Genomic DNA, 19389 nt, shown 5'->3' with positions numbered 1-19389 from the left:
CAAAATTGCTTAAATCACCTTTCTTTCCAATTCTGACATTCAGTTTGGAGTTCAGGAGTTTGGAGTTCAGGAGACCAGGACCACACCCCTAAATGCATTGAAGCAACTGCCATGTGATTGGTTGATTAGATAATTGCATTCATGAGAAATTGAACAGGTGTTCCTAATAATCCTTTAGGTGAGTGTATATAACCTTGCAAAAGATCAGTTGTTGGGAATAGGACGCTGTCATAGCAAAGTGAAACTACTCTGATATAACAAAGTGGATATACATACAATCTGACCATTTAATTCTAATGGGCCCATAATGTGGTTCCTTATATCCATATTTGTTTGCTTTCAGTGGATTTATAAAAAAAATATTTTAAGGTTTAGTGTGTGTTTAGACTACAACATCTGTGCTTGTTTTATATTACATTAATGTTAACACTTCTACTCACACTATGCAGTAAGGCTGAATACATGTGTGCACGGTGCATTGGCTAGCCTCTCTGTCGAAGTGCTGTTGCGGGAATATTTCAGAGTTCAGAGTGTGACGCCTGATTTATACAGTATTGTTGTGAGGGTATAGTCTTTCACCTTGCTTATTACATGTGATTAGCCAACCAGCCATAAACTCAGAGTCCAGTGTTGTTCATTACATTGTCTTGCAGACCCTAACTTAAACTGCTCAACCTCATTGAAGATCATCTCTTCGGCCAAAAGTCATCCACTTAAATCCTTATGCTGGAGCTGCTTCTTTTGGGTTTGCACATGTTTTTGACATAGCTAGATGCATTTAATTAATATATACTTGTGGTAAGCCATGCAAGCTGTTGAACTCTTTCATATTGATCATGCCACTTTTTGGCCATGCCAGTCCTCCTACACCATTTAAATTATCAACACCATTTCACCTTTGAACTGTTAAGACTATTCTGGAAAGAGTTGCTATGAATTTTGAAGTTGATATCCCTTGTACTTGTGTCGCTACATCCACTGGAAGCGGACAAAAACATTACTGAGTCAGCGGGCCCACATTTCCATGTGGACAATTTGACAATTTTAAACCTAGAAACTCCATTCCTTTCTTTCAACTACTCAGGCCATCAAGCTTATTTAGACCCCATGCTTTTACTTTGATACGATGCGTTAGGGCAATGGCGATATGGCCCCAAACATAGTCAATACAATCAACTTATTGAATTTTTGCTTGTTCACCAAAGCTGTTAAGAACCTGTTTTTATGGATCTGTTGTTATTCCTGCCATGGAATTGGTTAATACTTTAAACTACTTAGACTGACAACCTTATTAATAAGCGTTTTAAACCTCATGTTGACACTACTTTCAGCTGTGGTGGCACAGAACACGAAAGGATGCAGATTGCGTGGACCTGTTTTTCAAGGGTCGGCCAACTTATTGGCTTTTTCAAACCTTGTGTTGACACATGATACATTTTTAGCTGCAGTGGCTTAAACTGCCATAAAATTGACTGCGGAGTCCATTTTAACTGAAACTTCACCAAATAATTTGTCTGGCTATTAAGCTTAATTATACCACATGTCAACATGGGCATTTGTACTTTGGCATCAGGACCCATGCCTTAAATTACTTACATATTGTGGCTAACAGTGTGACTGTGAGTGTATTGGTTGAATCAAAGTTAGTGTTGTAGACTTAACCATTGTCAGCACAGTTCCCACTTTTTGACCTTTTTCACTATGTAAACTGTTTGACACCTTTTTAACTTTTTAAACATTTGTCTTTTTTCAAAAGCACGTTAGTTTTCTTAAACAATTCAACCTTTTCTAGTTTTTAGTAAATATCTAGAGTTATGGTATTAATAAACCATGATGTACCTTTTAGTTTAATGTGGCCTTCACCCAGCCAGCAGACTCTTGGTTGCCTAATGGAATTAACTTGCTCTAGAAACATGTAAATGTTAGTTTACTAGTGTTTTTCAAGCCAATCTCGATCGCCCCCTGGTGAGTGGTCCTAGTATAGGTCATAAACCCCGCCTCCCCATGTTATTCAATGGGATGTTTTTTTAAGGCATTTAAAAAAGCTGTAGTGTGCACTTACTGAAAACTTTAGATGAATAGGTTAGATAAACCAAGTTTGCAAAGAACACTGATTGCATACAATTTCTTTTGTCATATGCCACTGTAATGTAGTGCTTCCATGCTACAGATTTGTTACACATTGACTTAAGTAGGATGAAAAATAGTAAGATGAAATGCAACTACATTTGCAGGTAGTCAAGATCTTTGCCACAAATTATGCTAATGTCCTGTGCTGTGCAGTGTTTGGCATAAGACCCAGGCCTATTTTAATATAAATTCTTAACCATCCTTATATCCTCTGTAGTGTTGTAAACTGACTAAACAATCCACTAGTCATCTGAATGTGATCAGCCCTAGTTTGCTCCCCCTCATCCCAGAATCAAATAATTTACAATGATACTAGATAGCTCTATATATTACAATTGTCTGATTACTTTATTTTGCAAGATAAGATCATAAGGCCTAATCCTTTTGAATTATTAGTTTCAAATGTTTTATATAGTAGGATATATACTTTTCAGATATACATTTATACTGTTTGCAGCTTTTTAAACAATTTTACTAATACATGAATAACATTGTCTTATTCCCACCAATTACCCCTACATATGGCCCTTCCATGGTTAAAATATGACGATTACATGGTTTGCCATCGATGTTTTGACATGTGATTGGGATGATGTGTAAATTCAGACAGCCCAACTTGATATCATTTTTATAACCACTTGTCATTTGGCTACTGTGTAATCAACCCACTATTATTCAACCCGTTTACTATTGGCTAAAAAGCTCAATCTAAAATTTATTTTCAAATAGATTTTTCAGCTTGCTGCTTGCCCTGTCTTTGGTATGTGTGTTTGATTATTCAATCATGAGGAAATACTGGGCTTGCTAATGAATGAATGAACAGAGAAAAATTTGCGTAATTGAACGCAGACAAAGTTATGTCGCTATCATACCTGAAAATGATGGATGCGCAATAGGCTGTGTTTTTGTTTCTATAATTTTTTTCAGCTCTGTCGTACATAATTGTTGTAGATAATTTTAGGGATGCACCGGTACCAGTATCGGGCCGAAACTGGGCTCATGTACTTGTACTCATAGAAATATGCCGATACCACGTCAGGACATTAAGTGAAACTCCATGGTTGTCGCGTCTGGACCATAGACTGTAAAAAAAAATGGACGACGCCCTTTCGCTCTTTTCCATTGGTGAAAACTGAAGCCGCCAGTGTCCCGATATGGCGCTGACATCTTGGACTTGCGTCTGCGCAGATAGCGATCTTGGGACCAGTTCTGCACAGTAGCGAGCAGGAAGTAAAGCCGCGAAATCAACGGCCCCACCCCTGTGCCCCGCCCTCACTCTCCCTCGCAGAATGCGCATACCGTAATCAATCGCAAGCACACGCTGCACTGTTTTGGAAGTGGAGTCCTGCTCCTGTGAACTCTGTCTGCGCTGTTCCACTCCAACCTCATTAAAATAAGGTAAATACAAGTAGCCTACTAACCACACATTTAAACAGAGTTCAATCAAGTCCAAGTACAGTACAACCTTTGCTTGTTAAACCTAGATGATATGTTATAGCCTAACTTACATCATGTTTAACCTTAATTTAGAATAGGCCTAATACAAAAATAATTGGTAACTTCTAGCTAACGATCACCTGCTAGCTATTAACATGGCTATTAACAAGGCTTGTTGTCTTTTAGCTAACGTTAGCTAGCCCATTACATTTATTTACTAATTAAATAGCTTATAAATTTAACTTACCGAAAAAAATTCAAAGATCGATTGGAAATGCCAGATCGGTTAGCACAATCTACTGCAGAACAACCCATTATGTCTGTGTGAAATTATATCAATTATAGAAATTTAGAGATTACATTTAAAGCTCCAATCTCCTTAGTCCTCCGAAGATCGCGAAATATAGCCTGTTGGCGCTTCAGTGGCTCCTCGGCTCAGATAGCTGTCAATCACAGCTGTCAATCACGACGTCACACCACGTTTTTAGAGCATTAAATAACTAACTAAAAACCAACTTATTTTAAAAACAAACTCTTGAATTTACATTAGCGTGATACAAACTACAGTAAATGACAGAAACCAGCTTCGGAAAAAATATATTTGAAGGGTCATTTAATTGTTTAGTTGGTCTCGCGTCCCATTGAATAACATGGGGAGGCGGGGTTTATGACCTATACTAGGACCACTCACCAGGGGGCGATCGAGACGTTTTAGCTTCACTTTTCAGGGCTTGTGCGGCACGCTTGGTCTGGATGCGTAAGTATAGAATATAGAACTCAGATTGGTAGGGCGGGAAGATGGAGATGTCAGCAGTGACACAAGTAGAGTGCAAGCTCTGCTCTGCTAAATTGTCAAGAGGAGGAAAGGAAAAACACTAACCCAAGCAATTTAGTCAAACATTATACACAGCAGAGTGCAGTGAGTATGCTAATGCTAGCAGCGCAGAACCACAACACCGGAGCTAACTCCAGCACCGGAGAAGCGAAATGTACAGAGACAGGCCGTGGGCATGAAAAGATTAATTGATTCTCGCAACAGTTTACTATTGCACGAGCAGAGCTGAGAAACGACATCCTGCATGTTCAGAGTATCAAACTAGCTAGTGAGGTAAGAGAAGTAACTGGCTGTGTTCATGTATGCGCACGTTTGTTCTGAACTCTCAGTAATTGGCATAATAAAGGTAGCAATCGTCTGAGTGGCAACTCAAGGTAAGAACCTAGCTAGCTAACTTTCACAACTCAATAGCTACAGTGGATTAGGGTCATGTCAAAATAAAAGCCTCCGATGGGTTGTGTATGTTGTTTACCACACCCCTGACCACGGCCATAGGCCCATTTTTCATTCAGAAAACCGTCTGTATACATAACCTTTTAAATTATTTAATTCACTTAGTAACACTTCAGTATTGCTCCAAACAGTCTCAAATCCACCAACTTTGAGAACCATTAGCCTAGATTTGTGGACTGTAAGTCAGTGTCTTGAAAGGAAATTGTAAATTAGACTTTGTGACTATAGAAGTCTTGGTTGACCAAAACTTTAGTGAATAAGCTTTCAGTCTGTCAAGTAATTGGGATTTGCCCCAACACTAGTGCTAGACAATCGTGGTGTACTGAACCACATATAGTTTATAAGGTTTACAGGAGTCATTACCCTTCTTATGCAGATAGTCCTATTGCTTCTGATGTGGAAGTGAAAATGAGACTTTTTCTGAATTTTGTGCGTTTAGAAAATGATTCATTTCTCTCTCTCTATAGTAATCGCTTTTAGTACATGACGTGGTATTCTCAATAGGTTCTAAATAGCTAATAATTTTAGCGGGCATTAACTGTGGTGTAAACCTGTGAAACGTGTGCCTTGACTGCTACCTCTGGGGCAAGCCTAAACTGAAAGGTTTATTTGAGATATTGTGATATTATTTCTGGTTATTGTGAAAATGGCCTTTGTTGCATGTTCAACTGTCGAGATGTTTTGGACTGTGTTTGGTGTTGTGAAATTCATAAATAGATTTTTGGCTGCTTCTGATTCACAAGCCTTTGTTCTGAGCCTAAGAATCTAGTCCAGAGGACTTTGGACTGAGAATTTTATTTTCTTAATTATCTCAGCTGTTACTGTGCCTTTCCCCAACACCTACAGAGTTTTTCTTCTGCTTTAGAGTTCCCCTTCCTTGTCCATTGCTTTCTCACTATTTTGTAGGTCTACCCAACCAATTGTTCTGCTTCTAACTTTGTCACTTATTACCATATTCATTCAGGATTTTTAGTTATTGTAGAATCTTTATTAATGAAGAACTGTTTAGAAACCTGGAAAAAGTTGGAAGGAAGTCGCAGTTGGGGTACTACCTTAAGTATAGGTAGCAGCAGCTTTTTTTTTTAATGGAGCAATCTAGAAATAAGGACAGTTTTGCTAATAATTTCTTTAAAATATAATTTTTTGTTATGGCTTTAACACGCAAATCACATAGTGAAAGGGAGAGCCAGAGTGGCACAAATCTGTGGTCAAAACAGAAAATATACAGAAACAAACCTTCTGTTTAAGACATTCTGTCTTTTGAATATCAGGTATAAAAACATATTGCTATGTTACTAAGTATGTGGTCAATTATTATTTGTTTTTCAAATTTTATGAACAGTTTCATACATTTAAGCCTAGAATTTGTCCTCCGAATGGACATGACTATTATTATGTGCATAAAAATAATGAAATCACTTGTTATTTGTAAGTCCTCTCTCAACATAATGTATTGCCAAGAGGAAATGTAATAAAATAAGGTGTAATTTTCTTTAATAATGCTGAGTAAATGGTACTTAGTGGTACGTAAGTTTTAAGTTTCACATACATTTTGTCAAAAGTGTTTCTGCTTGGGGTGAAATTGAGATCTGTTGCCAGATGTTCAATTAGGCTATTTCTCTTCTTTTATGTTTGATGTGCATTAGCATGAGAAGTGGAAATTGTGTCCAATAAGAATTGCCCACATTGTAAAAAAAAATAGAAAATGGTAAATCACTGGTAGCTGTGGCTGCCAAACAAATACCCTAAAATGTAAGTAAAATTTCCTAATTTCAATAAAGGGCAAAAACTACATTTACAGACATTTTCATTAAAGGTTCAGCAGAGAGAAACTTATTTTACAGATTTTTCCTAAATTATTACAATCAAACCCCTTCAATAAAGTGACAGAACTATAAGTTCAGCAGAGAAAAAGTTTATTTTACTGATCCCCCCCCCCCCCATAATTATTACAAACAAACGCCTTCACAGTAGGTATGGTGTTCTTTGGCTGCAACTCAGCATTCTTTCACTGTGCAGCTGCTGGTACGCTGCGCGCACATCTCCAACTCTACGTGCCCTGCGCCCGCTGGGAACCCTGACTTCGCGCACATTGTCCTCATGGATGGAGTCAAATTTGGCCTTTTCTCTCTCTGTGGTGCTGCAAAAGTCCTTGATGCTGGACAAACAGAACTGCACGTCATACTCCTTATTCTGCAAGATCCCAAAGAGCAGGTCGGAGTATGCGAGCATGGAGTTGAATGTGGCGAGGAGAAAGCAGAACTCGAAGCCCATCAGCAGTGCAGTGTATCCATCAGCGCTGGGTACAGCATTATCAAAATCATTGTGGTTGTCAACAATGAATTCAAAGAGATCCAAGAGTTCTTCGCTCATACACAGTGCAAACCAAACCAAAATGATAAGTTCCACCGTGTTGGAGTCACTCTGGGCAGTCTTCGATGGCATATTTCATCCAGGAGTTTCGTGCGTTTGGCTAACTTCTTTTTTGGCACTCTTTGATTTTTAGCAGCACTTTGAGACATGATGAGGTTCAGAGAGTGCGCATAACAGTGAACGAAGAGAGCTTGTGGTATTTTTTTTGCTTTATTTTAGCTTGGACCCCATTCAGTCCAGAGGCCATGACTGCAGCTCCATCGTGACACTGGCCAATTACCTTATTGGTGCAGGCACTACAAAACATGACCAGCTATGGCTTCTGCTCGCTTATCACCACAGACATCCCCAAACTGGAAAAAGCGCTCCTTCACACCACTGTTAGTGGTGTAACGTAGGACATATGACATCTGAGTGGTGTTACTTACGTCAGTTGTCTCGTCTACCATAACAGAGACAAGGCGTGTTCCTCACCTCCTCCATCACCTCCTCCCTCATTGCTTCGGTCATTACATCTGTCACCGATTGAATCAGGTCAGGCCGATGAACTGTGGCCGAATCCAGATGACAGCGCAGAGGGCTGTCATACCCCGCCAAAAACTCCAGCAACTCCAAGTAGTTCCCCTTGTTTTCCGAATCTTTACTCTCATCATGTCCTCAATGCCAGCTCTTGCTTTCCAAGAAATGTGACGACATCAATGAGACGTTTCAGGATCTCTCTGTTCTGCCTGACCTTGTTGTTGTGGGCCGTAGTATGATTACGGTGCTGCTCATCTAGCTGAAGATCAACTCGCTGAAGATCCCCAAAAGTTTTCAAATTGACCGTCGCTTGCAGGTGTGCCGCAGAATCTTGATGTCGGTGGGCTGACTTTGTCATATTTGTAAGGCTGAAAATCCGCCGCTGACCCAGGTGGATGACTTGTAGAAAGTACACAACTCCAGCAGTACAGTCTGTTTTGTTTTCTTACAGCCTGTCATCCATGGATATTGCTGATAATTTTCGGTCTTGAAATGCCTTTACACTTTCTTAACCTATTCATTTCTTTTTCTGGTCTTCCGTTTTTTATTATTTCAAGTTTTTCTGTGAAAGGCTGCCTTGAAAAAGGTGATGCTATCAAGCTAGCCACAATGTTACTCTCGTCTTCCGCCATTTAACTCTCTCACCACTCTGCAGAGATTCGGACTTCATGAAGGCCTACGATCTTTAGTTTTTTTCCCGCCCACTTGAAGTCAAAGCGTGATTGGTCGATTTGCCTGTCACTCTCCACACCAAAACACAGTTTGGCCTTCCCCGGGATTCGTGAAGTCCTAACCAATGAATGAGCCAGCTAACTGGGCCTTAATAGAGACGATTCTGATTGGATAACATGTTTTCAGGACATGAACTTGACAGTAAGCTCAACTTTAGAACATAGATGATAGAATTTGTATTAAATGTATTGTATTAAATTAAAACATTTAAAAGCATTATTAGTATTATTATAAAAAAATATATTTTTTTATTTTTTATTAAAGTTTTAGTCCTTCTCTGAAGGTGTAGAAGGCCCTGAAGGTTCCCCACTGGTTGACAAACTGTGATTGCCTAAATTGGTGTTAAACGGTACTACAATGGTGATTCAGATGTTTGTTAGTTGACTGTGTAACCTAGTTTTTGCTAAATGACTTGTGCTCCATATTCTTTCCCGGATGAATACATGTTCATGACAATTTTTTGCGAATGACTTGCGATCACATAAAAAGCACATTTGATATTTAGAACGCATAAATGGCCAAGGATCACAACAAATGCATCAAGCAGTTTAGTGAGAGACACCTTGCACTGCATATAGCATTTTCGCTCAGATTGCTGATGGAATACATGAAATGTCAACTGGCAAACTCTCGCAAAGCAAGGCACACTTGTCTGTTCAACTGTGAGGGCTTTAAGACACCTGGCCCTAGAAGCGGGAAAGATAGGGAATTCTCTCAGATGAAAATCAATATATTTTTTAGAGAACAACCTCGGGAGTTACCTCAGGAGTTACACGGTCTCAACTAGGGCTGCACGATTTATTTGACAAATATTGCAATTATGTTTATGATTTGCGATTTTCAGACGCGTAAACAGCGTAGATTGTCTCACTTAAAAATATAGATCATAGCCTACATAATGTGCTATTAAACTGAATTAAAATCGTGTTAAATTTCTGTGTTTGCTATTTTACACATTACCAATCTGAATGTGCAGTCTGTGTCGAACTATTAATTTAACTGTTCATTTAATGCAATGGCATTTACAGCATTTGGGGATTTGAGGGAGTGATCCTCTGACAATCCATGCGCCAATGTCTGCATTTTTGTGGCCGGAATGGCAGTGCTTATGTTGGGTAACATCGAGTTAACCTGCTCGGGGGCAGTATAGAGATGCAGCGTAAATTGCCGTGCATACCTTGGGTATAACGTATTCACCTTTCCTAGTACGGGTTAATCGGGAAGTTACACTCCACGTCACTAAGTTACTCCTGAACTTACCTTGATAAGCCAGTTACCTCGCTTCATAGTACACCCCTCTTGTCTTGAAGTCAAAGTTTTGCTTTCATAACAACACAATTTGTAGCAGCCATCAACAAAATGTGTCTGATTTTTGGTTATAAGTTGCCATGTCCTCTTCTTACGTCCTTAGTACTACTTCCCAGTGTGATTTATGTTTTTTTCCCTCATTCTTCTGCAGTCCCTTGCATCTCTGTGCGAGCTGGTAAAAATGGTGAAGCCAGACATCCACACTCTGGCCCACCACCTGAAACAAGAGCGGCTGTATGTAGCTTCAGAGAAACAGTTGATCCAGCGGCTCAATGGGGATGTGCTGAAAACTGCTGAGAGGCTGTACCGTGCTGCTTGGATCACCAAACAGCAGAGGATCAACCTTGACCGCCTCATCCTTACCAGGTCAGCATGGAGACCAACATGGTTTATTTTCCATCTGGTTAACAAACACCCAGAGGTCACTTTAACTAGATTTTATTATCTGAATAGTATGGGTTATTGTTTGATTAGTATTCGGTTAACAGAAATAAATAAAAAAATTGATTGGAATTTTAATAGTAGTTTGAAAAATCTTTTTCATGTTTATTTATTTAATCCAAAAAAATGCGTAAATGTAAAAAACTTTATGGGGGGAAAGATGTATACAGACACAAGTACTTGAATACTAACTTAATTTAGGTTATTCACATATTCGTGTAACCGTGACCATCCCTAGCGTTAAACACAGAATCTTGATATAAAAGTATCCTAATAAAAGAAAATGTATATGAAACGCTAAATGAAAATTGCAGTATAAAATGCCAAATTCCTACTTTTTGTTTATAGTTTTCTAAAAAGTCTGGTTGTCCAAACCCAAGAAACATGCTCTCTCTTCTCTGCCTTTTTGCGCAATGTGGGGAGTGTGTGTGGCAGAAAAAGCTGTGAGCTCCATTAATGTATATCCTAGTCAAATAAAGCACTAATTGAATAATAATCAGTATTTGTCCAGAGCTTGTCATCTCTTTGTACTTTATTAACATAATTAGCTAATGGTAGATAGCTTATCCAATATAGCAAATAAAGTTTCTGCATTAATATCTCAAGTTACTTAGTTAAAATAGCTTATGTCTATGAACAAAGACTGGATTCTATGCTTTTAGCACTTTCTAAATGCTAACCTTTTAGCAACATGCCAATATTAGCATTTTTCACCCATTTTTAAATACTCTATAATGGCCAAAACAATTTAAAAATGCATTTAAAGGATTTAAATATGATGTGTTTAGAAGGATAATAGCGGTCTCAAGATTTGCAAGGGATTTTTGCTACATGTTTAAAGGTTAGCCTTTGAAAGCTGCAATCGACACTTAACCACCTCTTCCATTGCCTGCTTTCACTGTAAATTTGGGTGCTGCGGTTGCATTGGACTGTCTCAGTGCAGTGTTAATTTTGGCAGCTATTCTAGAAGGAATCATACTTTCAGTCATTTGAGAAAAGCATTTTAGTTTGTCACACTTTAGTGATTTTGAGCCTTAAAGGAAAATAATCACGCATCTACATTTTGTCTAACTTAAGAAGTTGAAGTAATAATTGGAACATTTCTCTATGCACACAACTCTCTCCCTCACCGAGAGTACAGTCGAGCTAGCATGACTGCATCGTCATCAAATGCGATTTGATTGGTAATCATTACTTCACAAACAAATGTTCTGTCACAGCAGAAACACTCAATCAAATATGGTCGCTGCTAAATACATTGTATGTGATTAATGTCATTTGCTGGTTTAAAATAAAACCTTTTCAGACATCACCTACAAAGACCACTCATTGGCTATCTTTGGCTCTGACATCACTCAATGTATCTTTTTTATGTCAAAGAAAATCTAAATGGATTTAGTCAGTTTCTTCAATTTTTGTCTTATCATTATCTTGTCTTTGTCTGGGGAAAAACATTATCTTTCTTTACATTTACATTTTGTTTAAATCAACAATGCTTCATAATCTTTTTTTAAGGTTTGCCTAAGTTCCAATGCTGTCTATGCAATTTATCCCGAGTTGGAAAGGTTCTCTTATAGTCAAATCTATACTGCTTTTGAAGGTTAACACCCAATAAAACATTAAATCCATTAGTAAAATGTCTATACATTCCAGCTGTTTCTCTAAGTTATAGAATTTTTTGCTCTCTGTGGACCTTTAATGAACTATAATGAACCACTAACTAATTAGTCCTGAAATAGGATCTTATATTATTAACTGTTTCAATGTCCTGTTGTTACAATGTTGTTTGTGTTAAATCCTGATAAGTTAAACATGTATGCCATATCAAGCTTAGTACTATTTACATTAAATAAAGCACGATTGCAAGGTTTTAGGAGTCATTTCATCAGCATCACTCTAACCAATAATCAACAGCCCTCTGTTGCCCATTTATAGGCATTGGTTTTGTGGCGGTGTTGATGTAATTAAAGCTATCTGTCTTAGTGCTGAGGCTTCCCCGGCTGAATGCTGCCAACATGCCAAAGTGCTAGAAGATACACAGTTCCTGGATGGCTACAAGACTCTGGGCTTCCAGGAGAGCATCTATGGGGAGTTCCTGGGTCGGGTACGTGAGAACCCTCGGCTGGTGGCCTCCTGTCTGGTGGCTGGGGAGAAGTTGAACCAGGAGCATACACAGGGTGTCATTAACACTGTGTTCACCTCACTATACGGCAACTGTATCATGCAGGAGGACGAAAGCTACCTGTTGCAGGTGAGTCCTTTATTGATTACTGCACGCCTACTGTAAACTTAATATTCACAGGTGCCATTTGTGTCTCTCTGTAACCACATTTTAGCCAAATCAAATACAAGCTCAAGTGCCTACACATTTATCAGCTCTCGAGATAAAGGGGCTGATAGAAGTTGTATGCAGTAGCCTAACGTTTATTTTTATTTTCATGATGTCTTGATCAAGTGCCTAATGGTAGGCGATGCTAGAACTATAGATCAGAGATACCTTTTATTTAGATTTACATAGGCTACCAATAGAGGCTGACCATTTTTACGATTTTATGGCTTTGACACCATGGTCAAATGGACCATCTCCTGCACTTATTTCATTCCAAGTGAACCACTGCCCATGATTAACGTTAATAATCATGTTAAAACATTTTATTTATTTTGTCAGTGTCCATGTTTTCCTTTGGAAGCGTTGGTCGCATCTGCTATCAAACAAGATGCAAAGTTATTCAACAATGTGTTTCTACTGCCCTAGACAGGTGCTTTCTCTCTCATTCCTACTATTCCTTGCTTGAGCAAGTCCTTTTCACATAATATTATTTGTTAGTTCTGGGATTTCTTTTCCATTAGGAAAACTTTTTTTATTCAGTCCTTAAGGGCTAGGTGTAATTTATTTACTGTGTAGTGTAAAGGTATTTCGATACCAATCATAAACAACACACTTGTGGTGAAGGATTTGGAATAATTTTATAAATATCGTGTGTAGTTAAATTTTGTATTTTTTTTTGTTTAACTTACATTTTTATCTGGATCTCTAAAAATGTAAATTCTGACTGAACAGTTGACAGAATACTTGATTACATATGACCACTAACAGAATTTCTCTGCTGGGATGGGAGAAGCTGCCAGAAAGACAAGTATCATCACAGGACTCCCATCAATCCTCTGTTAGTATTTGCTAGCACCAGTTCAGTGTCATTTGGTTACATTGCTCTCCCCCCGCTAATGCAATTTGGTAGAACCTTCAGAAATAATGATTATCTACGTGAAAAAGAACATTCCCACGGATATGGACGTGGAATATTTTCATGTTTCTACATCCTATTTGAAGGCTTTTCGATCACCACTACTTTGTGACATCCCCGTATATTTTAATAAATGCTAGGAAACCCATCGAACTTTGTATGGATTTCAATGTAATTGTTATAGTTCTAACTGATCCTAGTAGATGAGCCACATCAGTAATGCGGTTGATAATGACATTATAATGGCTTTGTTCCAGATGTTTTATTTGAAACGGCATTATACACTGATCAGCCATAACATTGTGACCACTGACTTGTAGAGTGAATAACACTGATAATCTCGTTATTTTGGCACCTGTCAATGGGTGGGATGTATTAGGCAGCAAGTGAACAATGTCCTCAAGGTTGATGTGTTAGAAGCAGTAAAAATGGGCAACCGTATGGATATGAGTGACTTTGGCATGGGCCAAATTGGGCATGTGAGCATCAGAACTGGACCATGGAGCAATGAAAGAAGGTGGGTTGGTCCTTTTCTTTTACATCACATGGATTACCTGGAGAACACATGGCACTAGGATGCACTATGGGAAGAAGGCAAGATGGCACAGGCAGTGTGATGCTTTGGGGACTGTTCTGCTGGGAAACCTTGGGTCCTGCCGTTCATGTGGATGTTACTTTGGCACGTACCATTCACCTGGGCATTGTTGATGTCCATGTGCCCCCTTTCATGGCAACGGTATTCCCTGATGGCATTGGCCTCTTTCAGCAGGATCATGTGCCCTACCACAAAGCAAAAATGGTTCCGGAGTGTATTGAGGAACACAACGAGTTCAAGTTGTTGACTTGGCCTCCAAATTCCCCAGATCTCATTCCAATCGAGCGTCTGTGGAATGTGCTGGACAAACAAGTCCGATCCATGGAGGCCCCACCTCACAACTTATAGTACTTCAAGGATCTGCTGCTAATGCACACCTTCAGAGGTCTAGTGGAGTCTGTCTTGACGGGTCAGAGCTGTTTTGGCGGACATAGACAATATTAGGCAGGTGGTCATAATGTTTAGGCTGGTTGGTGTATGTTAACGCTTAAATTGTTCTTGTTCATATTCAGCAACCTCCCCCTGTCGCCCTGCAGTTATGTCGGTGACCGAGTTGATTGAGCTAACCGATCACCGTAAACCAATATTCCAATAACTTCACAGCCCTACTTTGAGGCAATGCCCGAACCCAACACCCCTACCCTCTGGTCTCCTGCCTGTCTTATCCCTACGGAGGGCTGCATCTGCTCATCCCAGGCAAAGCTCTTTTCTGGCCTTGCCATTTCCCAAAAAACCCTGCTTCTTTCTATAAATAATTTATTAGCCCTCCAACTGTTGTCTTTTGTGAACTAATGCTAGGAATGTATTTTTCTCCTCTACCTTCTAACACTGACTTTGCTGATAGCTGCTTTATTAAAGTGTTCTGTTGGGTTGTGTGGTTGTCCCATCTAACTATCTTATGTTGTGTGCACACAGGCTGTGTTACACTGCCTTATGGTACATTTTACAGAATCATTGCTGTTTAGCTTCTCTTCTAGAATGAACTGGCTGTCTCCGGCTACAGTGGAATTTATGAAAAAGTTGGTTTACGTCAGAGCTGTCCAAACAGTTCCACGGAGGGCAGAGTGTCTGCAGGTTTTGGGTTTTTCCTATAAATTTGTTCCCAGTTCACACCGAAACAACCAGGTGAGGGTAGAAACGAATCAATTAGTAACCTAATTAGTCAATCAAGTACAAGGTGTGAGCGAAAACCTGCAGACACTCGGCCCTCCATGGAACAGTTTGGACACCCCTGGTTTACGTTATAAAACATCAGAAATGTTCCATTTGGATCCGCGTCTGATTGTAAAATACTTTACCAAAGTAAGGCTACTCCCATTGAATTTAGTACGGTTACTCTGTCAAATTTTTATGTGTTGTGCCATGCTTTGTGCGATGTGCAGAATAGCCTGCGGACAGTTTTATTTGTAATGACTGTGGGTGTAAGTTTTGTAAGCGTCAATCAATCAACCAAATGTGTTTTATAATGCTCTTTGTACATCAGCAATTGCCAAAGTGCCTTTACAGATTCTGAAACCACAAAGAACATGCAACAACAAACCTACAGGAGTCTTTACAAATGTCCTGCCCAAGAACGTTGGATACATTTGTTTCCACATGTTTTTTGTTGAAGATATTAAGGTGTGTGACTGGGTGTATGCAGTACCATAAATACTGAAGCGAATGAGTGTCTGACATCATGCCCCAGTTTCTCCCTAACATTGGACAATTTTTATATCCCCATATGGCTGTATGCTATGGAATTAAGTCACAAAAAAACTAAATGTAATGGTGCTCCTGTTTTGATCACTTCCAGGTCTTACGCTACTTGGTGGAGTTTGAGCTGAAGGAGAGTGACAATCCTCGGCGGCTGCTGCGGCGGGGCACATGTGCTTTTAGCATCCTCTTCAAACTTTTTTCTGAGGGGCTGTACTCCGCCAAGCTCTTCCTCACTGCCACCCTCCACGAACCAATCATGCAACTACTGGTGGAAGATGAGGATCACCTGGAGACGGACCCTTCCAAGGTTACGGAGCGGTTCACGCCGGCCCAGCAAGAGCGTCTGTTTGGTGAGAAGGGCTCTGAGAGCTACCGGCAGAAAGTGACGGCCGCTGTAGAGGCTAACGAGGCCAAGCTTGTGACGCTGGTGAACAAGTTCATTGGCTACCTGAAGCAGAACACCTACTGCTTCCCCCACAACCTGCGCTGGATAGTGTCTCAGATGTACAAGACGCTGTCATGTGTGGACCGGCTGGAGGTTGGCGAGGTTCGGACCATGTGCACGGACCTGCTGCTCACCTGTTTCATCTGTCCAGCCATTGTCAACCCTGAGCAGTATGGAATCATCTCGGATGCCCCTATCAACGAGGTGGCCCGATTTAACCTCATGCAGGTCAGTGGAGTAGCTGACCAATTAATGCTACTCTCTCTATTTTTTCCCTTATTTTGTGATTTCTACTTTTGGAATTATTTTAAAATGGAGATGCTATGGTTCATTTAGCAATTTGATGTTGCATTTTAGGAAGTATCTAGGGATCTGTGTGTGACCCCCTCTATCTTTCTCACACATCCCTCCTCCCAATGAGGGAGTCACTGTAATAACAGCATCCTGTTGGCACATCAAACAGGTCCTAGGTAGGCAGCCACTGCCCTGCACAATTAAATGTTTCTAAATGAAGGGGCAAAAGAGACAACAATATAGTAAACCTAACGAATGAGGAAGCCGTGATCATAGCGAAATTAACATTTAATTAACTATTTGTTCTATTTCAAAATGATCTTCAGCTTTATAAATGTTCTTAGTTTAAACCATGCATTGATATGTCCAAAACATGTCAGCATTTGTCTCCTATTCTGAAAGAGTAGCTTGTATATACCGTATCTGACAAAAGTGAGTACGCACCTTTTCATGTGACAACACTGAAGAAATGACACTTTGCTACAGTGTAAAGTAGTGAGTGTACAGCTTCTATAACAGTATAAAATTGCTGTCCCCTCAAAATAACACAACACAGCCATTAATGTCTAAACCACTGGCAACGAAAGTGAGTACACCCCTAAGTGAAAATGTCCAAATTGGGCCCAAAGTGTGGCCATCATCATTTTCCAGCACTGCCTTAACCCTCTTGGGCATGGAGTTCACCAGAGCTTCACAGGTTGCCACTGGAGTCCTCTTCCACTCCTCCATGACAACATCATGGAGCTGGTGGATGTTACAGACCGTGCGCTCCTCCACCTTCCGTTACTGGATGCCCCACAGATGCTCAATAGGGTTTAGGTCTGAAATGAGTCTGATGTATTTAAAATGATCGACTCGAAATCTGTATTTGTATTACTAGTCCTTATAGGCCACGTTGCTATCCAGCATGCAAATGTAGAAGGCTTTTACAAGATTATAATAGCTGAATCAACTCAAGAATAATAAAATATCTTCGATTTCTCTTGTAGGTCTAGCCATTATTGCATTCTTAACAAAAACAGATGTCCCAGTGCTAGTCGCTTAATCATAGATGTAACGGATGGTAGTATGAAATCCAATCAAATTCCTGATTTCATCTGTGTGTATACATGAACGAATATGCCAAATAAGTTTCACTTCAATATATATGTGTGGCACCAGTAAATCCATGTCACAAGTACTTCCAGTGGAAGGTCTGTATCCATGAAGATTGTTTTATTCAGGAGCCGGCCACAATTGCTTTCACAATGGCAAATACCCAAATCACCTTTAGAGGAGTGTTATACCCTGAGATTTTTTGTGTACCTATTTAAGAGTTTTGATGTCCATACCAAAACATTAATGTTTTTTTATTTTCATATGAAATTCAAGCCGTCGAAACAGTGGTATACAAACATGCTCTACACATCTTAAATTTCTTGTAAATGTTCTAGCTTAAACCGTGTAAGAGGCGTTGTAAGTAAAATAGATAAAACTAAGGCTGCTTGCAAGCCCTGGTAATAAACTTGAAATATGCTGTGTGCAATAGTTGGTGGATTAGCTTTTTTTTGTTTTTATTACTTCCAATGGCTCAGTACTGACCGTTAAGAAGTAGATGATTATCACGTCTCAGAAAGCTGAAACCCTTCTGTCTTTACCAACTTGCAGCATATTGAAGATGTTTTTTTCCTTTATTAAACAGGAAAGAGAAGGATAGATGAGTTGTTGCTGAAAGTGCGTTAGGCCGGATTCAAATACATGTTGCAGCAATAAATGTTCCCCAGAGGCAGCTGCTTAAACCAGTATATACTCCAGGCCACACTGAATTGGTTTTGTCCTGTGTTAACATTTTGTTATTATTAGATGTATATCTTCCCCTAATAGAGAGAGAGAGAGAATCCAAGTGGCTCACTTGCTTATCACAGCAGCTAAAAAGGAACTTTAGGCATAGTGCAGGAATTCTGTTGGTATGACCAGCTCGACTTATCAGTTTACAGTAATGTGAACATTTACATTTATGAAATGTGACTAAACAGCCTGATATTTTCTAATTATTTTATTTATATTTTAGGTGGGGCAGCTTCTTCAACAGTTGGCAATGGCTGATGATGATGGAGACCCCAGGCGGAAAAACTGTTTGGCCAAGTTTGATAAGGTATGTTGGAGCCCATGTGGCTGCTGTTATTACATTGCTAATATTTTCTCTCTTGCCATATGGTTGAAGTCGCCTTGTCTGTTTGTCTCACATCAGAGCTGTGTAGCTGCCTTCCTGGATGTGGTCATTGGTGGGAGAACTGTGGAGACACCACCCATGTCCTCTATGAACCTACTTGAAGGCCTCAGCAGGACTGTGGCATACATGACGCACAGTCAGCTGCTCTGTCTGGTATGTTGCTTACTTAACTGATTTAGAACTTTATATAGGTTATGTGTGTGGTGGAAAAATATTTTTTCCCTTTCAGAAATTCTCTGTGCAGATTTTTTACACTTACAGGTTCTCATCCAAAACCTAATATTAGATGAAGGGCATCATAGTAACCAAATAAGTCAACGTTTTGATAATTATAACCTTTTGTTAACCTTTAGACTTTTGATACATCTTTCTGATACAACGTTTCTGAATAAATCGTTGCCATGGTTAATGACGATTACACTACCAGCAGCATTCTTGATGTTGGTATTAGTTTCTTACTTTAGTGTTTATTAATTGCCAAACATTACCAGACCGATGTGTTTGGCAAAAGGTCCCAGGGTAATCATCAAAATCACCCTGGGACCTTTTGGAAGAAAAGAAAAGCAAACGGAAATATCTCTGACTGTCTTTCCCTGAGCTGAAGCATAGCTAGGTTATTTTGCGAGACAATGATCCAAAATACACAAGCATGTCTGTACCAGAAGTTGAAAA

General features: G+C 39.5%; 1 protein-coding gene across 10 annotated transcripts in view; it reads left to right on the top strand.

The window, feature by feature from the left end:
• gapvd1 (GTPase activating protein and VPS9 domains 1) overlaps positions 1-19389 on the top strand; it is a 53518-nt gene that overhangs the window by 3088 nt on the left and 31041 nt on the right. For all 10 annotated transcript variants that reach the window (XM_034296315.1, XM_029124506.2, XM_029124512.2 and 7 more), the window contains exons 2-6: positions 9939-10153; positions 12212-12479; positions 15864-16439; positions 18556-18639; positions 18736-18870. In XM_034296315.1, coding sequence (XP_034152206.1) covers positions 9969-10153; positions 12212-12479; positions 15864-16439; positions 18556-18639; positions 18736-18870 — 1248 coding nt within the window. In that variant the 5' untranslated portion in view covers positions 9939-9968. The remainder of the gene's footprint in view (positions 1-9938; positions 10154-12211; positions 12480-15863; positions 16440-18555; positions 18640-18735; positions 18871-19389) is intronic.

This window comes from Esox lucius, chromosome 13, assembly GCF_011004845.1.
Source record: "Esox lucius isolate fEsoLuc1 chromosome 13, fEsoLuc1.pri, whole genome shotgun sequence".
In the NCBI taxonomy this organism is placed as follows: domain Eukaryota; kingdom Metazoa; phylum Chordata; class Actinopteri; order Esociformes; family Esocidae; genus Esox; species Esox lucius.
This window is presented reverse-complemented; position numbering and strand designations above follow the sequence as displayed.